General features: G+C 36.5%; 1 protein-coding gene across 1 annotated transcript; it reads left to right on the forward strand.

Moving 5' to 3' along the window:
• Nucleotides 1-297: 297 nt before the first annotated feature.
• Nucleotides 298-22,293, forward strand: abcg2a (ATP-binding cassette, sub-family G (WHITE), member 2a). The gene is made up of 16 exons (XM_048178204.1): nt 298-425; nt 1,066-1,279; nt 4,429-4,488; nt 5,240-5,354; nt 5,864-6,016; nt 6,261-6,418; nt 7,152-7,303; nt 7,408-7,509; nt 8,675-8,925; nt 17,644-17,726; nt 17,858-17,947; nt 18,084-18,208; nt 18,298-18,452; nt 19,261-19,350; nt 21,573-21,643; nt 21,783-22,293. The coding sequence occupies exons 2-16, from the start codon at nt 1,074-1,076 to the stop codon at nt 21,931-21,933; spliced, it is 1,962 nt and encodes a 653-aa protein (XP_048034161.1). The 5' UTR covers nt 298-425; nt 1,066-1,073; the 3' UTR covers nt 21,934-22,293.

Here is a 22,293-nt window from a genome sequence, read left to right on the forward strand (position 1 = left end):
ATATATATATATATATATAATGTATATATGTGTGTGTGTGTATGTATGTGTGTGTGTGTGTGTGTGCATACACACCTGCATACCTGCATACATACATTACATATACATGCATTATGAACGTGGCCTAAAAGATGTTGGTACAATGATTATAATCCCACAATATATTCATATATTGATACTCATGCACCATGATATTTAACATGGTAATTAAAAAAAATCTCTCTTATACGGGCTGATGATGTTTGTATGTAATGCTGATATACATAAGCTATATAAAGTCACTCCGGTCATCGTAACACGTGTGACGCGCCTCGTGTCTGTTTATGAAACCTCATTCATATACGCACAGAGCGCGCACGCGCGTGCACACTCACTCCTCACATAAAACACAGACGCGCGCGCGCTGCGGATAGGCTCTGCTTCAGGTGAGTGTAAATGCGGCTTTTCTGAATCGCGTCTGCGATAATCGTTGATTAATTGGTATTTTTCCTATGTTCAGACAAAACGAGCTCGATTGTTCTCGTCTGTGTTGAATTGTGTAGGCTGTGGAGAGATATTTTAACAAAGTTTTGCATCATTTTCGCTTAGAAATGAATAGGTAAACATGATGAGAAATGACATAAGTAGTGCTTTGGCTCATCATAATTAGATAAATTAGCGCTGTTTGTGACGGAATAAGTTCTGTAGTATGTTTAGGCGTTTCAAAAACAGTAAAACAGTATTGCTTTTTGATTACTATATTAATGTTGGTATTTAAATACCATAAAGTAGCCTATTAATAAAATGTAAGTAGGGGTTTTCAATAATACCATGGTGTATCATCATGAGTGTCCAAAACATGGCATTTTTTGAAAGCATCTCGTAAATATCATTATCCCAATGAATTACCATATGATGGCAATACTTGTATTTTTGAAGCACCTAACATCTCATGAATATGCTAATGAGTTGATCAGGTATGTTGAGAATCTTTCATCAGACTGAAGCTCTTGATAAAGCTGATGTTACAGATTGATCTGATTTAATGATTTACTGCGTTCACACTGAGGGTTTTCTGTTCCTCAGGGTTTGCGATGGGAGAAACGGCGGTTCAGCTGACCGGAGTAATAGAGCTGGAGAATCATGTGTCCAGGACACCAGTGTCCACCAGCATGTCGTCCTCAGCGTCCCGGCGAGGAGCCACCGTGAGCTTCCACAACATCAACTACAGCGTGAAGATGAAGAGCGGCTTCCTCTGCAAGAGGAAGGTCACGCGTAAACATATCCTCGTCGACCTCAAGTGAGTCTTTGACTCTTTTCACATTGATGTAAAATATTTATTGAATTAAGGGCATTTCAAAAATACCATGGTGTCCAAAAATGTACCATGGTATTTTGAAAGCACCTTGGAGTTTCTGAATTTCAGCTCTCTGTTAAATATTTCAAGGTACTGCTAATTTACCATATGAGATTATATTATGGCAATACCTTCTTTTTTGAAGGTCCTTACAGTAACATACCATGGTATATGATTATGGTAATCAAATGGTGCCATGGCAGATATGTACCAGGATAGAGCCACAGTATTTTTTACATGGAAACTCTAACTTGGTCTAAAATAATGTGGAGTTACAATGGTGCAAAGATGATGCATGATTTTTATGTTTGTTTAATTTTTTGTGTGTGTGTGTGTGTGTATGCGTTTTAATTTTTTAGAATGGATGTTTTAAGGTTTTTTTTTTTTGTATACTTTTTTTGTATGCATGTTTTTATTTTGTATTTATTTTTTATTGTACTTTTTTTGTTTTTGTATGCATTTTTTTGGCTTTTTTATGCACAAATTTATTTTGTTTTTTGTAGGCATGTTTTTATTTATTTTAATTTTTTGCATGTTTTTATTTATTTGTAGTTATTGTAGGCATGTTTTTATTTATTTAGATTTTTTGTAGACATGTTTTTATTTATTTTGATTTTTGTATGCATGTTTTTATTTATTTAGATTTTTTGTAGACATGTTTTTATTTATTTTGATTTTTGTATGCATGTTTTTATTTATTTTAATTTTTTTATAGGCATGTTTTTATTTATTTTTAGTTATTGTAGGCATGTTTTTATTCATTTTGATTTTTTTGTAGGCATGTTTTTATTTATTTTTAGTTATTGTAGGCATGTTTTTTATTTATTTAGATTTTTTGTAGACATGTTTTTATTTATTTAGATTTTTGTATGCATGTTTTTATTTATTTTGATTTTTTGTAGGCATGTTTTTATTTATTTTTATTTTTGTATGCATGTTTTTATGTATTTTTTTGTAGGCATGTTTTTATTTATTTTTATTTTTTTGTAGGCATGTTTTTATTTGTTTTAATTTGTTTTGTAGGCATGTTTTTTATTTATTTTGATTTTTGTAGGCATTTTTTATTTAGATTATTTTGCATGTTTTTATTGTATTTTTTTATGCATGTTTCTATTTATTTTTATTTTTGTATGCATGTTTTTTATTTTTTATAGGCATGTTTTTATTTATTTTGTTTTTTTTTGTAGACATGTTTTTATTTATTTAAATTTTTGTATGCATGTTTTTTATTTATTTTAAAAAAATTGCATGTTTTTATTTAGTTTTTTTTGTATGCATGTTTTTATTTTATTTTTTGGTGTGCTTTTGTTTATTTTTGTGTTTATATATATATATTTTAAGTTATGTTTTTCATTCAAGCTTTATTTCACGTGTTCCTTTAAAAAATTCAGTGTAGTTTTGTGTACGTCTGGTGACCAGCAGATCTCTTGTTCAGACTTGTTTTCTGCCTCGTCTTTCTTCTTCTGTACCCTCTGAAAACGTGAAAATAGTCTGGCCCTTGCATGAATGTGATGGTAGTAATGGTTATCCTTGTGTTTTCTTGCCTGGGTTGTACAACAATCTTTCAGAGGTCGTAGGTCTGAGAACACGCTGTAAGTGCGGACGTGATGTGGGGTGACGGCGCCGTGTGGTTGTGTGATTGGGGAAATCACCAGGGAGGATTTGTGTGAATTGAAGGAAGGAAGTATGGAGGTGTTTCAACCAACTCCAGCGAAATTAGCACTGAGAAACATATGTGCTTCAGTAGGCACCTCATTACATCGACAAACATCAGCCTGAAGCATTGTTAACCGAGCGCACACACCCTGTGATGAGCACACACACACACACTTCACACATGTGCATGTTTACCGAACACGCTCGCTTTCATAACCTGATGATCACGGTTACGTATTCGCACCCCGCTGCGTCCAGGTCTTTGTCCGAGATGAAAGTCACTGCAGAACAATAGCTCTGAACTTGCACACGGGATCGGAAAACACAAGTGGGGGTGACATGCTAAAACAAGACAACTTTATTTTAGTGTTTGATTTGAAGGGTTTGTTGCTCTTCGCTGGACCTTGACTTTTACCCTGCTGTCAGATAAGAATCTGGTTTTGCTGTCTTTCTCTAACAGCCTCAATCACAGAATATAAATCACATGACAGGACAATTGTCCAGCAGTCTTAAATAAATCCACGGACTGCATTTCCCTTCTAAAATCACTGGTTTTCGCTCTAAACATCAGACGCAATGTCATTCGGAGACATTTTTCACTCCAAGAGCAAAAAAATCTGCATTTTTTGGAAAATGAAAATTGGAGATGAAGCGTATTTTTAGAACATCTAAGATTTTTATTATATTATTTTAATAAAAATCTTGTAATTTCAGAAGTTATATTTCAAAATTATTAATTGTACTTTTCGAAATGTTCTTTTAAATGAAATCATTTAAATACAATAGTCTTTTAATGTTTTTTTTTTGCACTATTTTGCAGATATTGTTATTAGAAATATTGCAGGTATAATAATTAAAAAAGAATTTAAAATCTAGTTTCTAGTGCGTGGCGCTGCAGGCCGGCCTGTACACGACCCTTATACAGTGTTGGTGTGTTTGCAGTCAGCTCATCTGAGGCTGTCGGGTGAGTTTGATCATTAACCCGTGTGTGTCTGTGTGTGTTTGAGCTGGTTGTGTAAGTGAGCGTGACTGCTGTGTTTATTTCCTCATCTGAACTTATGAAATTATTTTATCTGTATCAATGAGCTCTGTACGGGTGTTTCCTTGAAGAACTAACCTTCTGAAGAATGAGGGAGGACACAATATAATTCCTCAGCTCTGCTCAAGAATATTAATTATGTCACGTTACATTCACCCGGAGTTAAAAGTCGCACGCTAGTGTTTGAGATAGTAGGACACCGCTTCTTAGTCTTAAAATATTCTGGTCTCCTAAAAACAAACTGCACTTCATCACAGCTTCAAATGTGGCTCATCTAATCAGAATCCTGTGTGTGTTTGGCTTTATCTTTGGATTTATGTGATTATATGATGATGATGAAGAAAATAAAATTATTAAGATGATAATTATTAAATAATTCTGTATGTTGTTTTTGTAGTGGTATCATGAAGCCAGGACTGAATGCCATTCTAGGAGCGACCGGGAGCGGGAAATCATCGTAAGAGCCGTCTGCCTGTCTATCTATCCATCTGTCCGTCCGTCTGTTTGTCCGTCTGTCTGTCTGTCCGTCCGTCTGTCCTTCCGTCCGTCCGTCCGTCTGTCCGTCTGTCTGTCCTTCCGTCCGTCTGTTTGTCCGTCCGTCTGTCCTTCGTCCTGTCCTTCTGTCTGTCTGTCCTTCCCTCTCTCTGTCCGTCCGTCCGTCTGTCCGTCCATCTGTCTGTCTGTCCTTCAGTCTGTCTGTCCGTCCATCTGTCAGTCTGTCTTATTTGTGTAACCAGCATTAAGAAGTAACTAAAAGTAGTTCAGCTGTTTTCAAAACAGAGGAGCTTTTCCAGCAACAAGTATCAGCGCAACGTGACCAAAACCTGATTCATCCCTTCAGATGCTTGAAAAGGATCTTTTCCATACTTACTGTTCTAAAGTGTATATATATATATATATATATATATATATATATATATATATATATATAATATGTGAAAGAAAGGCTGCATTTATTTGATCAAAAATACAGTAAAAACAGCGAAATATTATTCCAATGTAAATCAGCTGTTTTCTATGTGAATATGTAGTAAAGTGTAATTTATTCCTGTGATCAAAGCTGAATTTTCAGCATCATTACTCCAGTCTTCAGTGTAACATGATCCTTCAGAAATCATTCTGATATGATGATTTGCTGCTCAAGAAACATTTCTGATTATTATCAATGTTGAAAACAGTTCTCTCATATGATGTGGTTTTAAATGAAGGTTCCTGGATGTTCTGGCCGCTCGTAAGGATCCTTCTGGTCTTTCAGGAGAGGTTCTTATAGACGGAGCGCCTCAACCAGCAAACTTCAAATGTCTGTCTGGATATGTCGTACAGGTATAAACTCACACAAACATTTGTACTTGCTTCTGCTCACTTAGTAAAGCAGCTCTCTCATCAACCACACAGATTTGATGAGTCATTCATATCTTTAGTACTCAAGCTTTACTCTAAAAACTGACTTCAGCATTTAAAAGAGGAAGTTGAACTCATTTTTCTGTCGAACACGTATCATGACTAAGGGAATTGTTGGATTGCTGACTAAGATTAGCATAGTTGGACAGAAAACTTGTGTGTAGTAACATATCAATACACATGAATATCACAAGCTTTATTTTTCTGTTTAAGTACACTTGAATACAGTCCGTTGGTCTAAACTACAAGTTGTGTTTTCTTCAGGAGCCTGAATTCCTCCAGCAATTGTTTAATCTAATCTCAAATCACGCCAGCCGTGTCATGAGACACTCTGCTTCCTTTTTAAAGCATGTTTACTAGACATGTGTGTTGAGAAAATGCTCTGTCATGGTTAAAACACATGAAACATGCTGAGAATGTGTGTGCGGCAGGATGACGTGGTCATGGGGACGCTGACCGTTCGGGAGAATCTGCGTTTCTCAGCCGCTTTACGGCTCCCGAAGTCGATCAAACAACGAGAGAAAGATGAGAAGGTTGAGAGACTCATCCAGGAGCTGGGACTGAGCAAAGTGGCAGATTCACGGGTAACACATGTGCATTAACCACAAACTACTGCTGATTATTAGTTTGATTATATTAAAACTGTGTAATCCAAATGGATGGAAGTTTCATATGCAATTCAAATACATTTAGGCCTATATAAGTGTTTCTGTGTTTTGATCTATGTCATTTAGTGATGGGAAATATTAGGAATTTAACAAAGTTTTAGTTTATTATTGTGTTTAGAGGACTTTGATTCACAGCTGCTCTGATTGGCTGGTTTTTAAGGTGGGCACACAGCTGATTCGTGGCGTTTCAGGTGGAGAGAGGAAGAGGACAAACATCGGCATGGAGCTGATCATTGATCCTCCGGTGCTTTTCCTGGATGAACCGACCACAGGCCTGGACGCCAGTACTGCCAACTCCGTCCTCCTGCTGCTGAAGAAGTGCGTTTACACACACACACACACACACACACACACACACACACACACACACACACACACACACACACACACACACTTACAGAATATTAAGGAAAAAATTGTCCAACACCGTGGTACAACGAGCCTGAAAAATGGAGTGCAGCTACAAGAAAACAAAAAGGTTTTTCGCATTTCGTGGAAAGAAAGCATTACTGCATACAGAAAGGTCTTAAAAACGTTTTTCCCCAACTCTCTTAGAAGAAAACAAACACAACACCAGGTATATATTTGATATAGTGGCTAAATTAACAAGAAATAAAGCTTCAACCCAAGACGTTTCCAAACAGCACAGCAGTAATGACTTTATGAACTTCTTTTTGATTGTGAAGCGTGTGTGTGTTTTGGGATAAACTACATAGACAGACATTCTGTCTCTTAAGCGTCACGTGTGTGCACGTTTTTGTGACATAGCAAGACACAAATGTGTATAATGACATGGGTATGACATAGGTATTACAACTAAGGCGACTTATGAGGACGTTACCCCATGTCCCCACTTTTCAAAAGGCTTATAAATCATACAGAATGAGTTTTTGTGAGAAAGTAAAAGTGTGCACAGTTTCCTGTGATGGGTAGGTTTAGGGGTAGGGGTAGTGTAGGGGGAGAGAAAATACAGTTTGCACAGTATAAAAACCATTACGCCTATGGAATGACCCCACAATTCACAAAAATGAACGTGTGTGTGTGTGATCAGGATGGCGATCAGCGGTCGCACCATCATACTGTCCATCCATCAGCCGCGTTACTCCATCTACCGGCTGTTCGACAGTCTGACGCTGCTGGTGGGAGGAAAGCTGGTGTATCATGGGCCGGCTCAGGACGCCCTGCAGTACTTTAGTGAGATCGGTATGAAAACACACTCTCTCTCTTACACACACACACACACACACACACACACACACACACACACACTCATGAACAGACCCTCATGTCTTCTGTTTGTGTGTCAGGATACACCTGTGAACCTCATAACAACCCTGCTGATTTCTTCCTGGATGTGATCAACGGAGACTCCTCGGCTGTCACACTCAACAAGTTAAACAGCAGTGAAGGTACGACACACACACACACACACACACACACACATACACTCTCCTTCTGTATGTTTGCAGTCTCGCTGTATAAATAAATATTTTAGTCAAGAACTGCCCACTTAGACAGGAAGTGAGCATCGGAATGACATGTAATGTTTAACTTAGACATATACGTAATGTTTTTTAGTGTTGCATTTAGAGGTTGGTTTATATCTGTACAAATGTATTAATTATCAGTTATTTCATGGTAATAAGTACATGGGTCCCAAAATAATGATTATTATGAATAAATATAATTTTTCAAATCTGAAATGGGAAAATTCAGAAAATCTTGTAATTTTTTTTCATAGTGAATATACCTTATTTAGAAAATATTTATGTATTTTTAACTAATTATTTAAATAAATTTTTAATTCTATATAAGATTTATTGTTCATAAATATCATGAAATTTTATGGAAATTCAGAAAATCTTAGTCATGGGCATTTTTATATTATATAGAAAAATTTAACTATTTTTTAAACTAATTAATTGGAATTAATATTTACTACAATATAATATTTATCATTCATAAATATCATAAAATGTTAAAATTGAAAAATCATGGAAATTCAGAAAATCTTAAGTCATAGACATTTTACATTATATATTTCAAACATTTAGCTATTTTTAAAATGAATTATTTCAATTAATATTTACAATATAATATTTATCATTCATAAAATATTAAATTTTAAAATAATAGAATAGAATAATATAGAAAACATTTAACATTTTTGAAAGTAATGAATTTAAATTAATATTTGCTACAATGTCATTCATAAAAATCATGAGAAAATTATGTTTTATTTTTACAATTTTAATTTTCTTTGTATTTGACATTTTAGTATATTTTTATATATATATTTTATATATTAATATATAATTTTAGTAATTATTTATATTAGTCTTTTTTTTTAAAAGAATTTCTGTTTAGCTTTAATTTATTTTTATTTTAGTTTTAGTAGTTGTAGTACTTCAACTTTATTCCAGTTGTCAAGTTTTTCATGTAACATTCATAATTTATTTTATTTTATTTAAGCTTTGTAACACATTTTGAATAGTTCTAGTGAACAGTAACTGTATGTTGTCAAAAGCTGTTTTGAGTTTGATGAATGTGTTTGAACATGCGTGTGACCATCAGAGCTGGACCAGGATCAGTTGAGCGCGTCTCTGAAGGGCATCGAGGACCGTCTGGTGGAGGAATACAAGACCAGCTCCAACTACAAACAGACCAAAGGAGAGCTGGAGCGAATCGTTCAGGGTCAGGAGTACAGCACTCGGGTCAAGTCCAGAACCATCACCTACAACACGTCCTTCTGCCACCAGTTCAACTGGGTCCTCAAGAGAACCTTCCGGAACCTCATGCTCAACCCGCAGACCTCCTTCGCTCAGGTCCGCTCCCGCCATTCACTCCTTTAATGTAGACAAATCAAACTGTTCATCTGGTTTAGTGCATTTTTCATTCGATTGAATTAATTATTAGCTTTTCACCAGCTCACGGACCCCAGTTTGAGAAACAGAGATGTTATGGAGGCATATTTTCACCACATAAGAAAACAAATCATGCTTTGGTAAATCTTAGTTATGACATAAAAAGTCATAATTATGACTTAAAAGGTTGAAATTGCAGTTTCATTAAATCATAAAATTCCAGTTTATGACAAATTAAGTCGAAATTATGACTTTGTGTCATTTCAACATTGTAATTAGAACTTTAAATTTTATTTATATTTTTAAACATTTTTATTTCATAATTTTAACTTAGTATGTCATAATTCAAAATTTTGGTCAATTTCAAATTTTCATTTCATAATCATGAATGATTATGACTGATAATTTCAACTTTTATGTAATATTTTTATGTTTTTCAGTTTGTCAATTTCAAATTTTATTATGTAATTTTAACTTGGTATGTCATAATTTTGACTTTAATGTCATAATTATAACTTTTTAAGTCAATTTCTATTATTAAGACTTAGTTTATTTCAACTTTTTATGTCATAATTATTTATTTTGTAATTTCAAATTTTTGTCATAATTTTAATTTAGCAATTTTGACTTTTAATGTCAACTTTTTAAGTGAATTCTGATTATAAAGACAATATGTCATCATTTCAACTTATTTCATAATTATTTAAAATTTTATTTCATAATTTTAACTTAGTATGTCATAATTATTTTTAAAGGTCAATTTCTAATTTTCATCTCATAATCATGAATGATTATGACTGATAATTTCAACTTTAATTCATAATTATAAATGTCAATTTCTATTTTTTTTTTCATAATTTTAATTTAGCAAGTCATAATTTTGACTTTTAATGTCATAATTATAACTTTTAAGGTCAATTTTGAATTTTCATCTCATGAATAATTTCAACTTTTTATGTCATTATAACTTGATAAGTTTTTAAATTTTATTTCATAATTTCAACTTGGTATGTTATTGTTAGAATCTAATAATTCAACTTAATAATACAATTCAAAAAGATCTATTCGGGTTGAGCGATCCAGCACAGAAAAGCAGGTACCTGGGTATCAGATGGAAGACTCAGACACAAAGAGTGCAGTTCAACCAAGATACAAAGTTTATTCAGCCAGAGAGCCAATAATATATTGAAAATACAGGAAGTGAAAATGGCACCTCAGTATTAATACAATCAGTAGGGGTTGTGCACAACTCTAAGAAAAGCAACATGTTCTCTAAGCATGATGTAATGGCTAGACAGAGATACAGATGCACAAAATTCCGTTCTTTATTGTGAACAGGTAAAACACAATTCTATCTGGATATGGTCTCTGAAGTACTATGTTCTCCAATCTTGGTTCTGACTCTAGGGAACTTTTAACCAAGTGAACAATATTCTCACCAAATGCTTCACCAGCTACTATGAATGAACACTGTGTGAAACTCTCTAGCGGTGGTACCTCCATTCATAAGAATTTAGCCCTTAGTGCATACAGGGTTGTGTAAGGAGTTAGCACTGTTTGACTCAATGGGTCATATATCTTCTCGCTTTGGATTACCCCCACCTCACTATTTGAGGTAGTTCCTTCCTCAGCTTAATCAGTGTTTTTCCTCCTCCCTGTTGGGCAGTAAGGTGAATCCCCGTTCGAGATTCTATTTTGAATTGGAGCTTGCCTGCTCTCCAGTAGGACCGTGCTTTATTCTTGAAGCGTGTATCCACTGCGGTTGGTAATCTGTCAGAACTCCTGTCCTGGTTACTGCGATCACCGTGGCTGGTCCAAGATACCTTGGTTCTCCCACCTTCGTTGGTTTTAAGCTTTTGATCAGCACACTCTGTCCTGGAACGAAAGGGTGAGTGGGGTTTTCTTAGGGAAGAGGAAGACACAAAGAGACATCAGCACATATGGAATTAAGTTTCTCAATGAGTGAAGTTACGTAGTCCTCCTGTATCACCTCCAGGTCACCTAAGGAAGGAATGCCTGCACGACCTTTAACCCATGGAGTCGGGAAAGGCCTGCCCATTAGTATTTCAAATGGTGAGAGTTTAGTTGTGGAAGATGGAGTCATTCTTATCTCTGTCAACACCATGGGTAATACATCTACCCATTTCTTCCCCGTATCGATGACGGCTTTTGTGAGCCTTCTCTTGAGGGACTGTTTCAGATGTTTGACGTTGCTCGACGATCCCGGATGTCTAACTTTCACGTAATTGATGGCGCTTTGTCTAAAAGCTGTGTTAACTTTGACGCAAATGGCGTCCCATTATCACTGTCAATAGTGGTAGGTATGCCGAATCGAGGAATTATTTCTTTGGTTAGAACCTTTACCACAGTTTTAGCATCTTCTTTTGCACACGGGAATGCTTCTGGCCACTTTGAAAATCGATCCACAATTACCAAAAGATATTTCAAATTACCTATTGGCGGCATGTGCGTGAAGTCAATCTGCACATTCTGAAACGGTGCTTCTGGATGCGGTAGTGCGTCATGTTTGATTGGTCTGTGCGGATTTAAGACATGAGTCTAGAATGAGCTTCGCAGTTTTGTGTACATCTGCAATACAATACATTTGATTGATTACTTGTACTACTTTTGCACAACTTGTGTGCGACAAACCATGGTAATGTCTGATGAGGATTATTAATCCTAACTTCGGAAGTGCTATTCTTCCCTTGTCATCTCTCACGATCCCGTCTTTATCTGGGGCACAGCCATGTTTTCCCCAATGCTCTAAGTCCGCCTGTGTCGGTTGACTCTGCAGGATCTTAATGTCAATATCAGGTATATTAGTTATATGCACAGTCATAGTTACCTGACTCTGGTTACCCATATTGAACATCGGTCTGATTTGGGCCTTCGCTGCTTCTTTGGCTATCTCATCCGCTTTCCTATTCCCTACGGCTTGTTCGTCATTCCCGGTTGCGTGACCTTTTACCTTTACTATGGCCACTTCCGCGGGTAACTGAACTGCCTTAGTTAATTGTCCTATTAAATTCGAATGAGCTATGGGTTTTCCATCTGCTGTTTTGAATTCTCTAGCTTCCCATGTTTTGGCAAAGTGATGTACCACCCCCCATGCATACTTTGAATCAGTGTAAATTGTTACACGTTTTCCAGCCATCAGCTCACATGCTCGTATTAATGCAACCAATTCAGCAGCTTGAGCAGAATTGTAGTCCAAAGCAAAAGCCTCTATTATCTCTCCAGTGTCTGACACCACTGCATAGCCACAAAGATAAACCCCATCAGAAAGTTTTGAACATGACCCATCAACATATACACTCTCCCCCCCATCCAGGGGCGTATCCGAAAGATCAGCCCTGGAGGAACATGAGGAAGTCAATTCAATGATACAATCATGATCTGTAGAATTGTCTACCATGTCAGCCATTCCTATAATCCCTAACAACGCGGGGTTAATTGACGCTGTTGGCTGTCATATGTTGTGTCTGCATATTATGCAAAATAGCTCCCACCTGATGAGAGGTGTAAAGGATCAGCAGATGCGATAACACCATTCTTTCTGCCATCTGTACAACCAGAGCAGCCGCAGCTACAGCACGAAGACATGCTGGCATACCTGAAGCTATATTATCTAATTTCTTAGACAGGTATGCTAATGGTCTATAAGTGGACCCATGCTGTTGCAACAGGACGCCAATAGCTACCCCCTCCGCCTCGCGGGCATGCAAATGGAAGTTTTTGCTGTAGTCGGGGAGGCCCAATGCTGGGGCCGTGGTGATGGCCTGTTTCAATGCGGTGAAGTGCAATTCTGCCTCTTCTGTCCAGTTCAAAAGCGTATTTGGCAGAGCTTTATGATCAATCAGGTTCCTCAGGTGCCTGTCATGCACCGCACAGTCAGGTTTCCAGGATCTACAATAGTTCACTAGCCCCAGAAAGCTTTGAAGCTGCTGCACAGTTCGAGGGGACTTCATTTCTCTGATCATCTGGACCCTATCTGTAGATATCGCTCGCAAACCGGGCATTATGATGTGTCCCAAGTATGTCACTTTGGACTGGACCCACTGAAGTTTTTCTTTGGAGGCTTTAAAGCCAGCTTGGGCGAGCACATTGCAGACGATGATGGAGGCCTTTTCGCAGTCCTCTTTCGTCTCCCCGGAGACCAAGATGTCGTCCGCATATTGAAGAATGCAGACTGTAGAAGGTAAATCAGTCATTTTGGCTAATGTTCTTTGCACTGCTGCCGAGAAAACAGCGGGAGAGTCAATGTAGCCCTGTGCAAGGCGTGTCCACGTTAGCTGTTTACCTTGAAATGTAAAAGCTAAAATGGGCTGAGTATCTGGATGTACAGGTATGGAAAAGAATGCTGCACAGAGATCTATAACGGTGAAATATTTATGCGTTCATGGAATTGAATTAACAACAGTTGGAACGTCAGGGACGATCGGTGCCATCGGTGTTATCAATCGATTTATAGCTCTTAAATCTTGTGTCAAACGCCACGTCTTTCCATCCACTTTAACCACTGGATTAACCAGCGTGTTGTATGGCGAATGGATTGGTACGAGGACACCCTGCTGGATAAAATTGTCAATGATTGGTATAATACCAAATTCCTTATCCTTAGATAAAGGATTTTGCTTAATAAAGACTGGATTGTTCATTTTTAATTTGGCTTTATAGGGTTCCATATCAATGAACCCTGTGTCATCTTTACACTGCGTTCCAAATTATTATGCAATTGATATATCAGTAAGATTTCAGTACAATAAACATTCAGATTTTAGTTTTTCTAAGAAAATGTTTGTTTGTTTATTTATCCATGTCTTTTTAGATAACTGGTATCAATCTCAGACAAAATAATTTGCCAGATCTATGGAAACCCTACTTAGAGGTTGTTCCACATTATTAAGCAAGTCACAGTTCTCATGCAATATAGGGAAGAAGAAAGATCTTTCTGAAGATGAAAAGCATGAAATGGTGCAATGTTGTGCAAAAGGCATGAAAACAACTAATATTGTGTGAAACTGAATGGAGATTATCAAATTATCATAAGATTTGTGAGTGATTTAGAGCACAGCAGAACTCGGTTAGATAAAGGCTTATTAATTTTAAGTTCCTATCAAAAAAATTAATTGTATTAAAAGGGCAGCTATAAAAAAAGCCAGTGTTGAGCAGCAAACAGGTATTTGAAGCTGCTGGTGTCTCTGGAGTCTTGAGAGCCTCACCATGCAGGCTGGCAGTTGTGCTTAAAGATGCATTTCAGCCACTCCAAACCAAACCTCACAAAGAGAAACATTTACAGTGGGTGTAGAAATACATTTTCAAACAGTTTTATTGCTGTGGTGTTTTTTGCAGCATGGGATAGTGCATAGTGCATTGTACAAATAGTGCATTGTACTATGCACTATCCTCCTTTTTATACCATAGCTGAAAATGGCCAGTTATGAGCTCCACATATCTTGCAAAAGTAATTTTAATACCCTCCATCTCACTTCCCAGTATTCCAGCCCAAATCATCACCCACCAGCTCCTTGCTGACGTCGCAGTCTTGTTGGAACGTGGTGGCCATTCACCAACCATCCAGAAATCCATCCATTTAGACCATCCATTGTAGTACGGCATTAGTCAGTGAATAAAACTATTTAAAAATGAGTCTTCATGTATTTCTAAACCCACTGTAAATGTTTCTCTTTGTGAGGTTTGGTTTGGAGTGGCTGAAATGCATCTTTAAGCACAACTGCCAGCCTGCATGGTGAGGCTCTCAAGACTCCAGAGACACCAGCAGCTTCAAATACCTGTTTGCTGCTCAACACTGGCTTTTTTTATAGCTGCCCTTTTAATACAATTAATTTTTTTGATAGGAACTTAAAATTAATAAGCCTTTATCTAACCGAGTTCTGCTGTGCTCTAAATCACTCACAAATCTTATGATAATTTGATAATCTCCATTCAGTTTCACACAATATTAGTTGTTTTCATGCCTTTTGCACAACATTGCACCATTTCATGCTTTTCATCTTCAGAAAGATCTTTCTTCTTCCCTATATTGCATGAGAACTGTGACTTGCTTAATAATGTGGAACAACCTCTAAGTAGGGTTTCCATAGATCTGGCAAATTATTTTGTCTGAGATTGATACCAGTTATCTAAAAAGACATGGATAAATAAACGAACAAACATTTTCTTAGAAAAACTAAAATCTGAATGTTTATTGTACAGAAATCTTACTTATTTGTCTCTTGCATAATAATTTGGAACGCAGTGTATATTGTGACCACAGCAATGGGTTAATCATGCTGTGCACCGTCTGAGGTGGGTCAGGCCCTGGTAGGGTAGGCAGTGGTTCACTGGGTTCGCTGGTTTCTTCCCATGTGGGCAATGGGTCCATGGAGACTTGCAAGCTGGATAGGAAGGAAAACACAACCTGTTTATCAGTGAATTTGATATCCATATTTAAACGGTGCATCATATCTAATTAATTTAAGGGTCATCATTGATAGTTTGGAACTGACATCACTCTGTGGGCCTCCCTATTCTGTCTTTTTGTTCCATGTAGTAGGATACATGCTAGCTGGTGTCTTACTTCTCTGTTGTTGTGGTTTAGCCCACGGCTTCCTCTGCAGTTGAACTTTCCATTCTCTGCAATCACGCCGCCTATGACCCTCTCGCCCAGTGATAGCAAACTATTGCTGGGCCTTTTTGCTGGGTCTAGGGTGGTTTCACTTCTGCTTTTTTGGTCATATAATCGTATTCCCATTCTGGGTCACCCCATCCTTCCTTCACTAAACGTTTAGCCAATTGCATATTTTCTTCTGTGAATGAACCCTCCCGTGGATACGGTATTTCAATTTGTGGTTTCATTTGTTCTGACCACCCTGCCATATTACTGACGTATGGTTCAGTATAAAATCCCTGATTATTTCTGTACATGAAATCAACTGGTGATTCTCCCGGTAGTGGTCTTGAGACCGAACCCCCCATCTTCCACTTCCACTTGTGTTAGTAAAAGCGTGCGCAATTCTTTCCGTACTCAATTGCTGAACCTCAACCGTTGTACATGTATCGTACAGTGACCAGTGGGTGGTTGGTCCTATTTTAGGCTCACACAAGACTTTCGTCCTGATCGCCTCTAAACCACCTTCTTTTATTTGGGTGTTATTCTAATTTTGGGTTCTCGCCTAGACAGTCCAGCGTTTGCCAAATTGCTTTTAGGTCACTATCAAATATCAAATCTAAAAAATTTTTTTTTTTTTCTTTTTTCCACGAACTAGTATACGCTGCCGTGATCCGAAGTACAGTGTGATCAGTACTGCACTTCCAACCACCCCGTTAATAGCTAATAAAAAATAAAAGCTACTGTTGCCAGTGTCACAACAATGGAATCGTAATTCCACTAACAATTGGTGATTCACTCCACGCTAATAGCCAATTGAACTACTGTTGCCATCTGAAATGTAACAACAATGGAAAAATTATTCCACTAGCATTTTCACGCTAATAGCCAATTCAACTACTGTTTGCCATCCGAAATGTAACAACAATGGAAAGCTTAATTCCACTAGCGACTACTAATAAAAAAACCTATCTCGTATCCCTTACGAGATGTTTCAACACAGGATCCTACAGGGGCAAGTGTAATATATTTCCTTCAAGAAATATCAGAAAACACTTACCCCCTTCTCGTAGGTCCTCCGATCCCCGGCGCGCTTGTTTTCTCTTTCCCAGTTCTTTAGGGAGTATCCCCCCTTTCCCGGACGAGCCCCCAACTGTTAGAATCTAATAATTCAACTTAATAATACAATTCAAAAAGATCTGTTCGGGTTGAGCGATCCAGCACAGAAAAGCAGGTACCTGGGTATCAAATGGAAGACTCAGACACAAAGAGTGCAGTTCAACCAAGATACAAACTTTATTCAGCCAGAGAGCCAATAATATATTGAAAATACAGGAAGTGAAAATGGCACCTCTGTATTAATACAATCAGTAGGGGTTGTGCACAACTCTAAGAAAAGCAACATGTTCTCTAAGCATGATGTAATGGCTAGACAGGGATACAGAAACACAAAAATGGGCACATGATGTTCTTAGAATCTTACGGTTATAATTTTGACTTTTTAATGTCAGTTATAACCTTTTTATAAGTCATAATTTTTGATCACATCATTATGACTTAGGATGTCATATTTTCAACTTTTTATGAATTGCACTGATTTACAAATGCAATTTTTTTTCTTATGTGGCAGAAATGGGCTTCCATATGATGTAGATGAATGTGAATTTGAAATATTCAAATATGATTTTTCTACTGATATAAAGTTAAGCAAAACTGATAATATTGCAGTGATTTAATGCACTTTTATTTTGTCATCAAATGTGAAAATGTGTGTTAATATTTCATGATCCTTCCTTTGAGAATGTGACGACCGAGCATCATGCGTCATGTGATTTTGACGGTCGCCTACTTTATTCTTCTTTCCAGCCGTGCTGAGTAGCTCCACCCACCGTTAACTCTCATTGGTCCAAAATCCTGCTCCACGGCTGTGATTTGTCACTTTCTTTTAGCACAGAAAACTTTGCAAAAGTTAATGCATCTCATCAAGAAAGAGAAGAAAGAAAGATGAGGTTTTAATTAACACTGAAGTGAATATTTCTATATTGATGTGAGGATTGTTTGTCCAGATCGGCGTGATGATTTTCCTGGCTCTGGTTGTCGGAGCGATATTTTTCGGAGTGAAGGAGAATTCAAGTGGGATTCAGAACAGGTAAGAATCACATTCATCACTGGAGATCTTCACACCGATGCATTTACTGAATAAATATTGTTGTATATTTGTTGTTGCCAATGAAAAACTCGAATTGTTTGTTCCGTAATAATTGTGTGTGTGTGTTTCAGGATAGGCGCCCTGTTCTTCATCACCACTAATCAGTGCTTTAGTGCGGTTTCCTCAGCTGAACTTTTCATCTCAGAGAGGAAGCTGTTTGTGTAAGTACACACACACACACACATATTTTGTTTATTAGCGGCAGTGATTTTGGTAATATTCATTCATTCATTAATTCAAACGGCTGATTCATTTAGGAATGATTCAATTATGTCATGTGACCTGTCGTCTCCTCAGGCACGAGTACATCAGTGGCTACTACAGACTGTCAGTGTACTTCCTGTCTAAGATCCTGTCGGACATCCTCACGCTGCGCACCATCCCTGCCATCATCTTCAGCTGCGTGGCGTACTTCATGATCGGTCAGTCACGCGGTGGCGTCACATGATCTTCTGATGTGAAACGTGTGAACGGTGTCACGTCTGATGCTTTGTTTTGATTGGCTGTCCAGGACTGAAGGCGTCGGCGGAGGCGTTCTTCATCTTCCTGTTCTCCATTATCATGGTGTCGTACACGGCGACGGCCATGACGCTGGCCATCTCTGCCGATCAGACGGTGGTGGCCATCGCAAACATCTTCATGACCATCAGCTTCGTGTTCATGATGGTAAACAAACACACAAATAAACAACTACGCAAAAATGTTTACAAATTTGACAAAAAATATTGTTTCCTTTCTAAACGAATCCATGTTTTGAGTGAATGATTCAATGATCCATTCATAAAGAGAGTCATTTACTTAATTCCTAAATGAATCAGCCGTTTGAATGAATGAATGACTCACTCATTTAGACATTTACCGCCACCTGCTGGCTGTTTAAGTTTCTTATTTAGTGTATATTTTCATATTTTGGGAAAAGTTTGCCCAGAAATGAAAATTCTGTTTATTTACATTTACTCATGTCATTTCAAACCTGTATGACTTTCCTTCTTTTGCGGAACATAAAAGAATTATTTTGAAGAATGTTGTTAACCAAACTTATTTGTATAAATATAAATAAAATTATTATAAATATAATTAAAAGAACCATTTCAGATGCAAAAAATCATGTCTGTTGTAGCCTAAAAGGTTATGTGTAATAAATTCCGTTGAATCAAATATAATAGAAATTACAAAAAGTAGTTTTTGAAATAAATATTTGATGCTTTTCTCATTTAACACAATAATGACTTTAAATGATCTTTTGGGGATCATTTTTGTTGTGCGAAATTTGATTTGCGATTAATTAATTGCCACATCATGTAATTAATTAGATAAAACATTTAAATCGCTTGACAGCCTTAAATTGTAAATTTATTTAAAGAAAATAATAATAGGACATCAGTGTTCAGAGTGTGTATCAGCTGATCCAGTTCATAAATATATAAAAGCGTTTTTTGTTTAGTTTGATATTGTTTGTTATTTGTCTCTCTAGATCTTCTCTGGGCTGCTGGTGAATCTCCCTAGTGTGGCTGGATGGCTGAACTGGTTGAAGTATTTTAGTATTCCTCGTTACGGTCTCGCTGTGAGTGTCCAATCAGAGCTGCTGTCTCAAACTGTCCCTGTTAGTGCTGCTGGATGTAGCATTTTCTGCTGACAGTTCTTCTGACACACTGCAGCGTTATTTTACTGTCATTGAGAGACTATATATTAAACTAGATAAAAACATTCATCGAGACAAACTTTAAGTTGGCTTGAAAAAGGCGGACCAGAAAGTTTGAAGGAGTTTAAAAAAGATAGATAGATAGATAGATAGATAGATAGATAGATAGTTAACATGTTGCTAGCATGATTTAACAGTGCTAACATGAAGTAGCATTTTGCTAGCATTATTTAGCATTTTGCTAACATGAATTAACACATTGCTAACATGATTTAACATGTTTGCCAGCATGATTTAGCATTTTGCTAGCATTATTTAGCATTTTGTTAGCATGATTTAGCACGTTCCTAGCATTTTGCTAGCATGACTGCAAGTTGTTAGCATGATTTAACATGTTTGCTAGCATGATTTAGCATTTTGTTAACATGAATTAACACATTGCTAGCATGATTTAACATGTTTGCTAGCATGATTTAGCATTTTGTTAGCATGATTTAGCACGTTCCTAGCATGTTGTTAGCATGATTTTGCAAGTTGTTAGAATGATTTAACATGTTGTAGCATGATTTAGCATTTTGTTAGCATGATTTAACATTTTGCTAACATGATTTAACACGTTAGCATGATTTAACATTTTGTTAGCATTATTTAACATGTTTGCTATCATGATTTAACAAGTTGTTAGCGTGATTTAACACGTTGCTACCATGATTTAGCATGTTACTAACATGATTTAACACGTTAGCATGATTTAACACATTGCTAGCATGATTTAACACGTTGCTAGCATGATTTAGATGGATGGATGAATGAATGGATGGATAGATAAATGGATAGATAAATGGATAGATGGTTTCTGTTATTTTACTGTCATTGAGAGACTATATTAAAAAATGCAGAAGTACTTTTTAAGTATATAAAAAATAGTGTTAAGTATGTTATGTTGGCTAGCAACATGCATAAACATGTTAGCAATGTAGTAAATCATATAAGTTAATGTTAAATAATGCTAACACATTAAAACATGCTAGCAATGTGCTAAATCATGCAAACATGTTAAACACAGTATTGAATAATGCTAGCAACGTGTTAAGTCATTCTAGAAATATGCTAGCAACATGTTAAATCATGCTAGCAATGTATTAAATCATGCTTAAAAACATGTTAAATAATGGTAACACATTAAAAAATGCTAGCAATATTGTAAATCATACGAACATGTTAAACACAGTATTAAATAATGCTAGCAATGTGTTGTCATGCTAGAAAAATGCTAGCAAAATGCTAAATCATGCTAGCCAATGTGTTAAATCATGTTAACATGTTGAAACATGTTAGCAATGTGTTAAATCATGCTAACAACATGCTAAGCACCGTCTTAAATAATGCTAGCAACGTGTTAAGTCATGCTAGAAATATGCTAGCAACATGCTAAATCATGTTAGCCAATGTGTTAAATCATGTTAACATGTTGAAACATGTTAGCAATGTGTTAAATCATGCTAACAACATGCTAAGCACCGTCTTAAATAATGCTAGCAACGTGTTAAGTCATGCTAGAAATATGCTAGCAACATGCTAAATCATGTTAGCCAATGTGTTAAATCATGTTAACATGTTGAAACATGCTAGCAATGTGTTAAATAATGCTAACAACATGCTAAGCACCATCTTAAATAATGCTAGCAATGTGTTAAGTAATGCTAGAAATATGCTAGCAACATGCTTAATCATGCTAACATGTTGAAACGTGCTATCAATGTTTCAAATGCTAGAATCATGTTAGCAACATTTCAAAACATGTTAGCAATGTACTAAATAATGTTAGAAACATGTTAAATAATGCTAACATTAAAACATGCTAGCAATGTGCTAAATCATGCTAACGCTGTATTAAATAACTTTTTCAAGTAACTAGTAAAGTAACGCTTTTAAATCCACAACAAAAGACTGTTATTAAACTTTACTCATCCAGTTTGAATTATTGTAGTACATGAAGGTGAAGGAGAAATGTAGGTTAAAAATATTTTAGAAAATTTGATTTCAAACTACAATTTTTGAGGGTTTTAGTGAAGTATAATAACCCTGACACATGCTGATTGGTTTGTTGAATGCAGAATAATAACGATGTTTATTTCTTTCAGGCTCTGGAAATCAACGAGTTCACCGGCCTCCTGTTCTGTGACGTCAGGAACTTGAGCGCACCGCAGTTAGAGTGAGTATGAAGCTGAACTTGAACACACTGCTTTATTCACAGATGTCTTATGCCATATTCCAACTTTGTGCACAAGAGAACGAAATTGTCATTTGCTGGAAATGATCCTGCAGCCACACTGTTTCTCTTGTCGTTGCAGTTGTTCCTCCGGCGAGCAGTTCCTGCAGGAACAGGGCATCGATTATTCGGCCTGGGGTTTGTGGCAGAATCACATGTCTCTGGGAATCATGACCTTCTGCTTCCTGGTCATCGCGTACCTCAAGCTGCGCTTCATCAAGAAATTCACATAAACTCAGACTCGCCGTCTTCCTAACACACTCCCTACTTCATCATGAACGTTTTCACACTGAACTAATCATACGCAGAATTCATACAAATAATAATGCTGGCAGAAACTAATGTGAAGCATTGACTGTGCTCAGGTTTATTATACAAAAAAAAATTGTTTTTAAAAAATATTGTAGCTTTTTTTTTTGTCAATTTGGAGTCGCTCCAGTTTGACACCTTTGTTTTGTTTGCTGCACATGTTTTTCTATGACTCTATACTAATGTTTCTGAAACGTTTCATTTATATATTTTAATATAAAAATAAATACTTTTGTAATTTTTCAAGAGAACAGTGTTTAATAAAAACAAATGTTCAGACTTTA

This window comes from Megalobrama amblycephala, linkage group LG24 (assembly GCF_018812025.1).
Source record: "Megalobrama amblycephala isolate DHTTF-2021 linkage group LG24, ASM1881202v1, whole genome shotgun sequence".
Classification (NCBI taxonomy): domain Eukaryota; kingdom Metazoa; phylum Chordata; class Actinopteri; order Cypriniformes; family Xenocyprididae; genus Megalobrama; species Megalobrama amblycephala.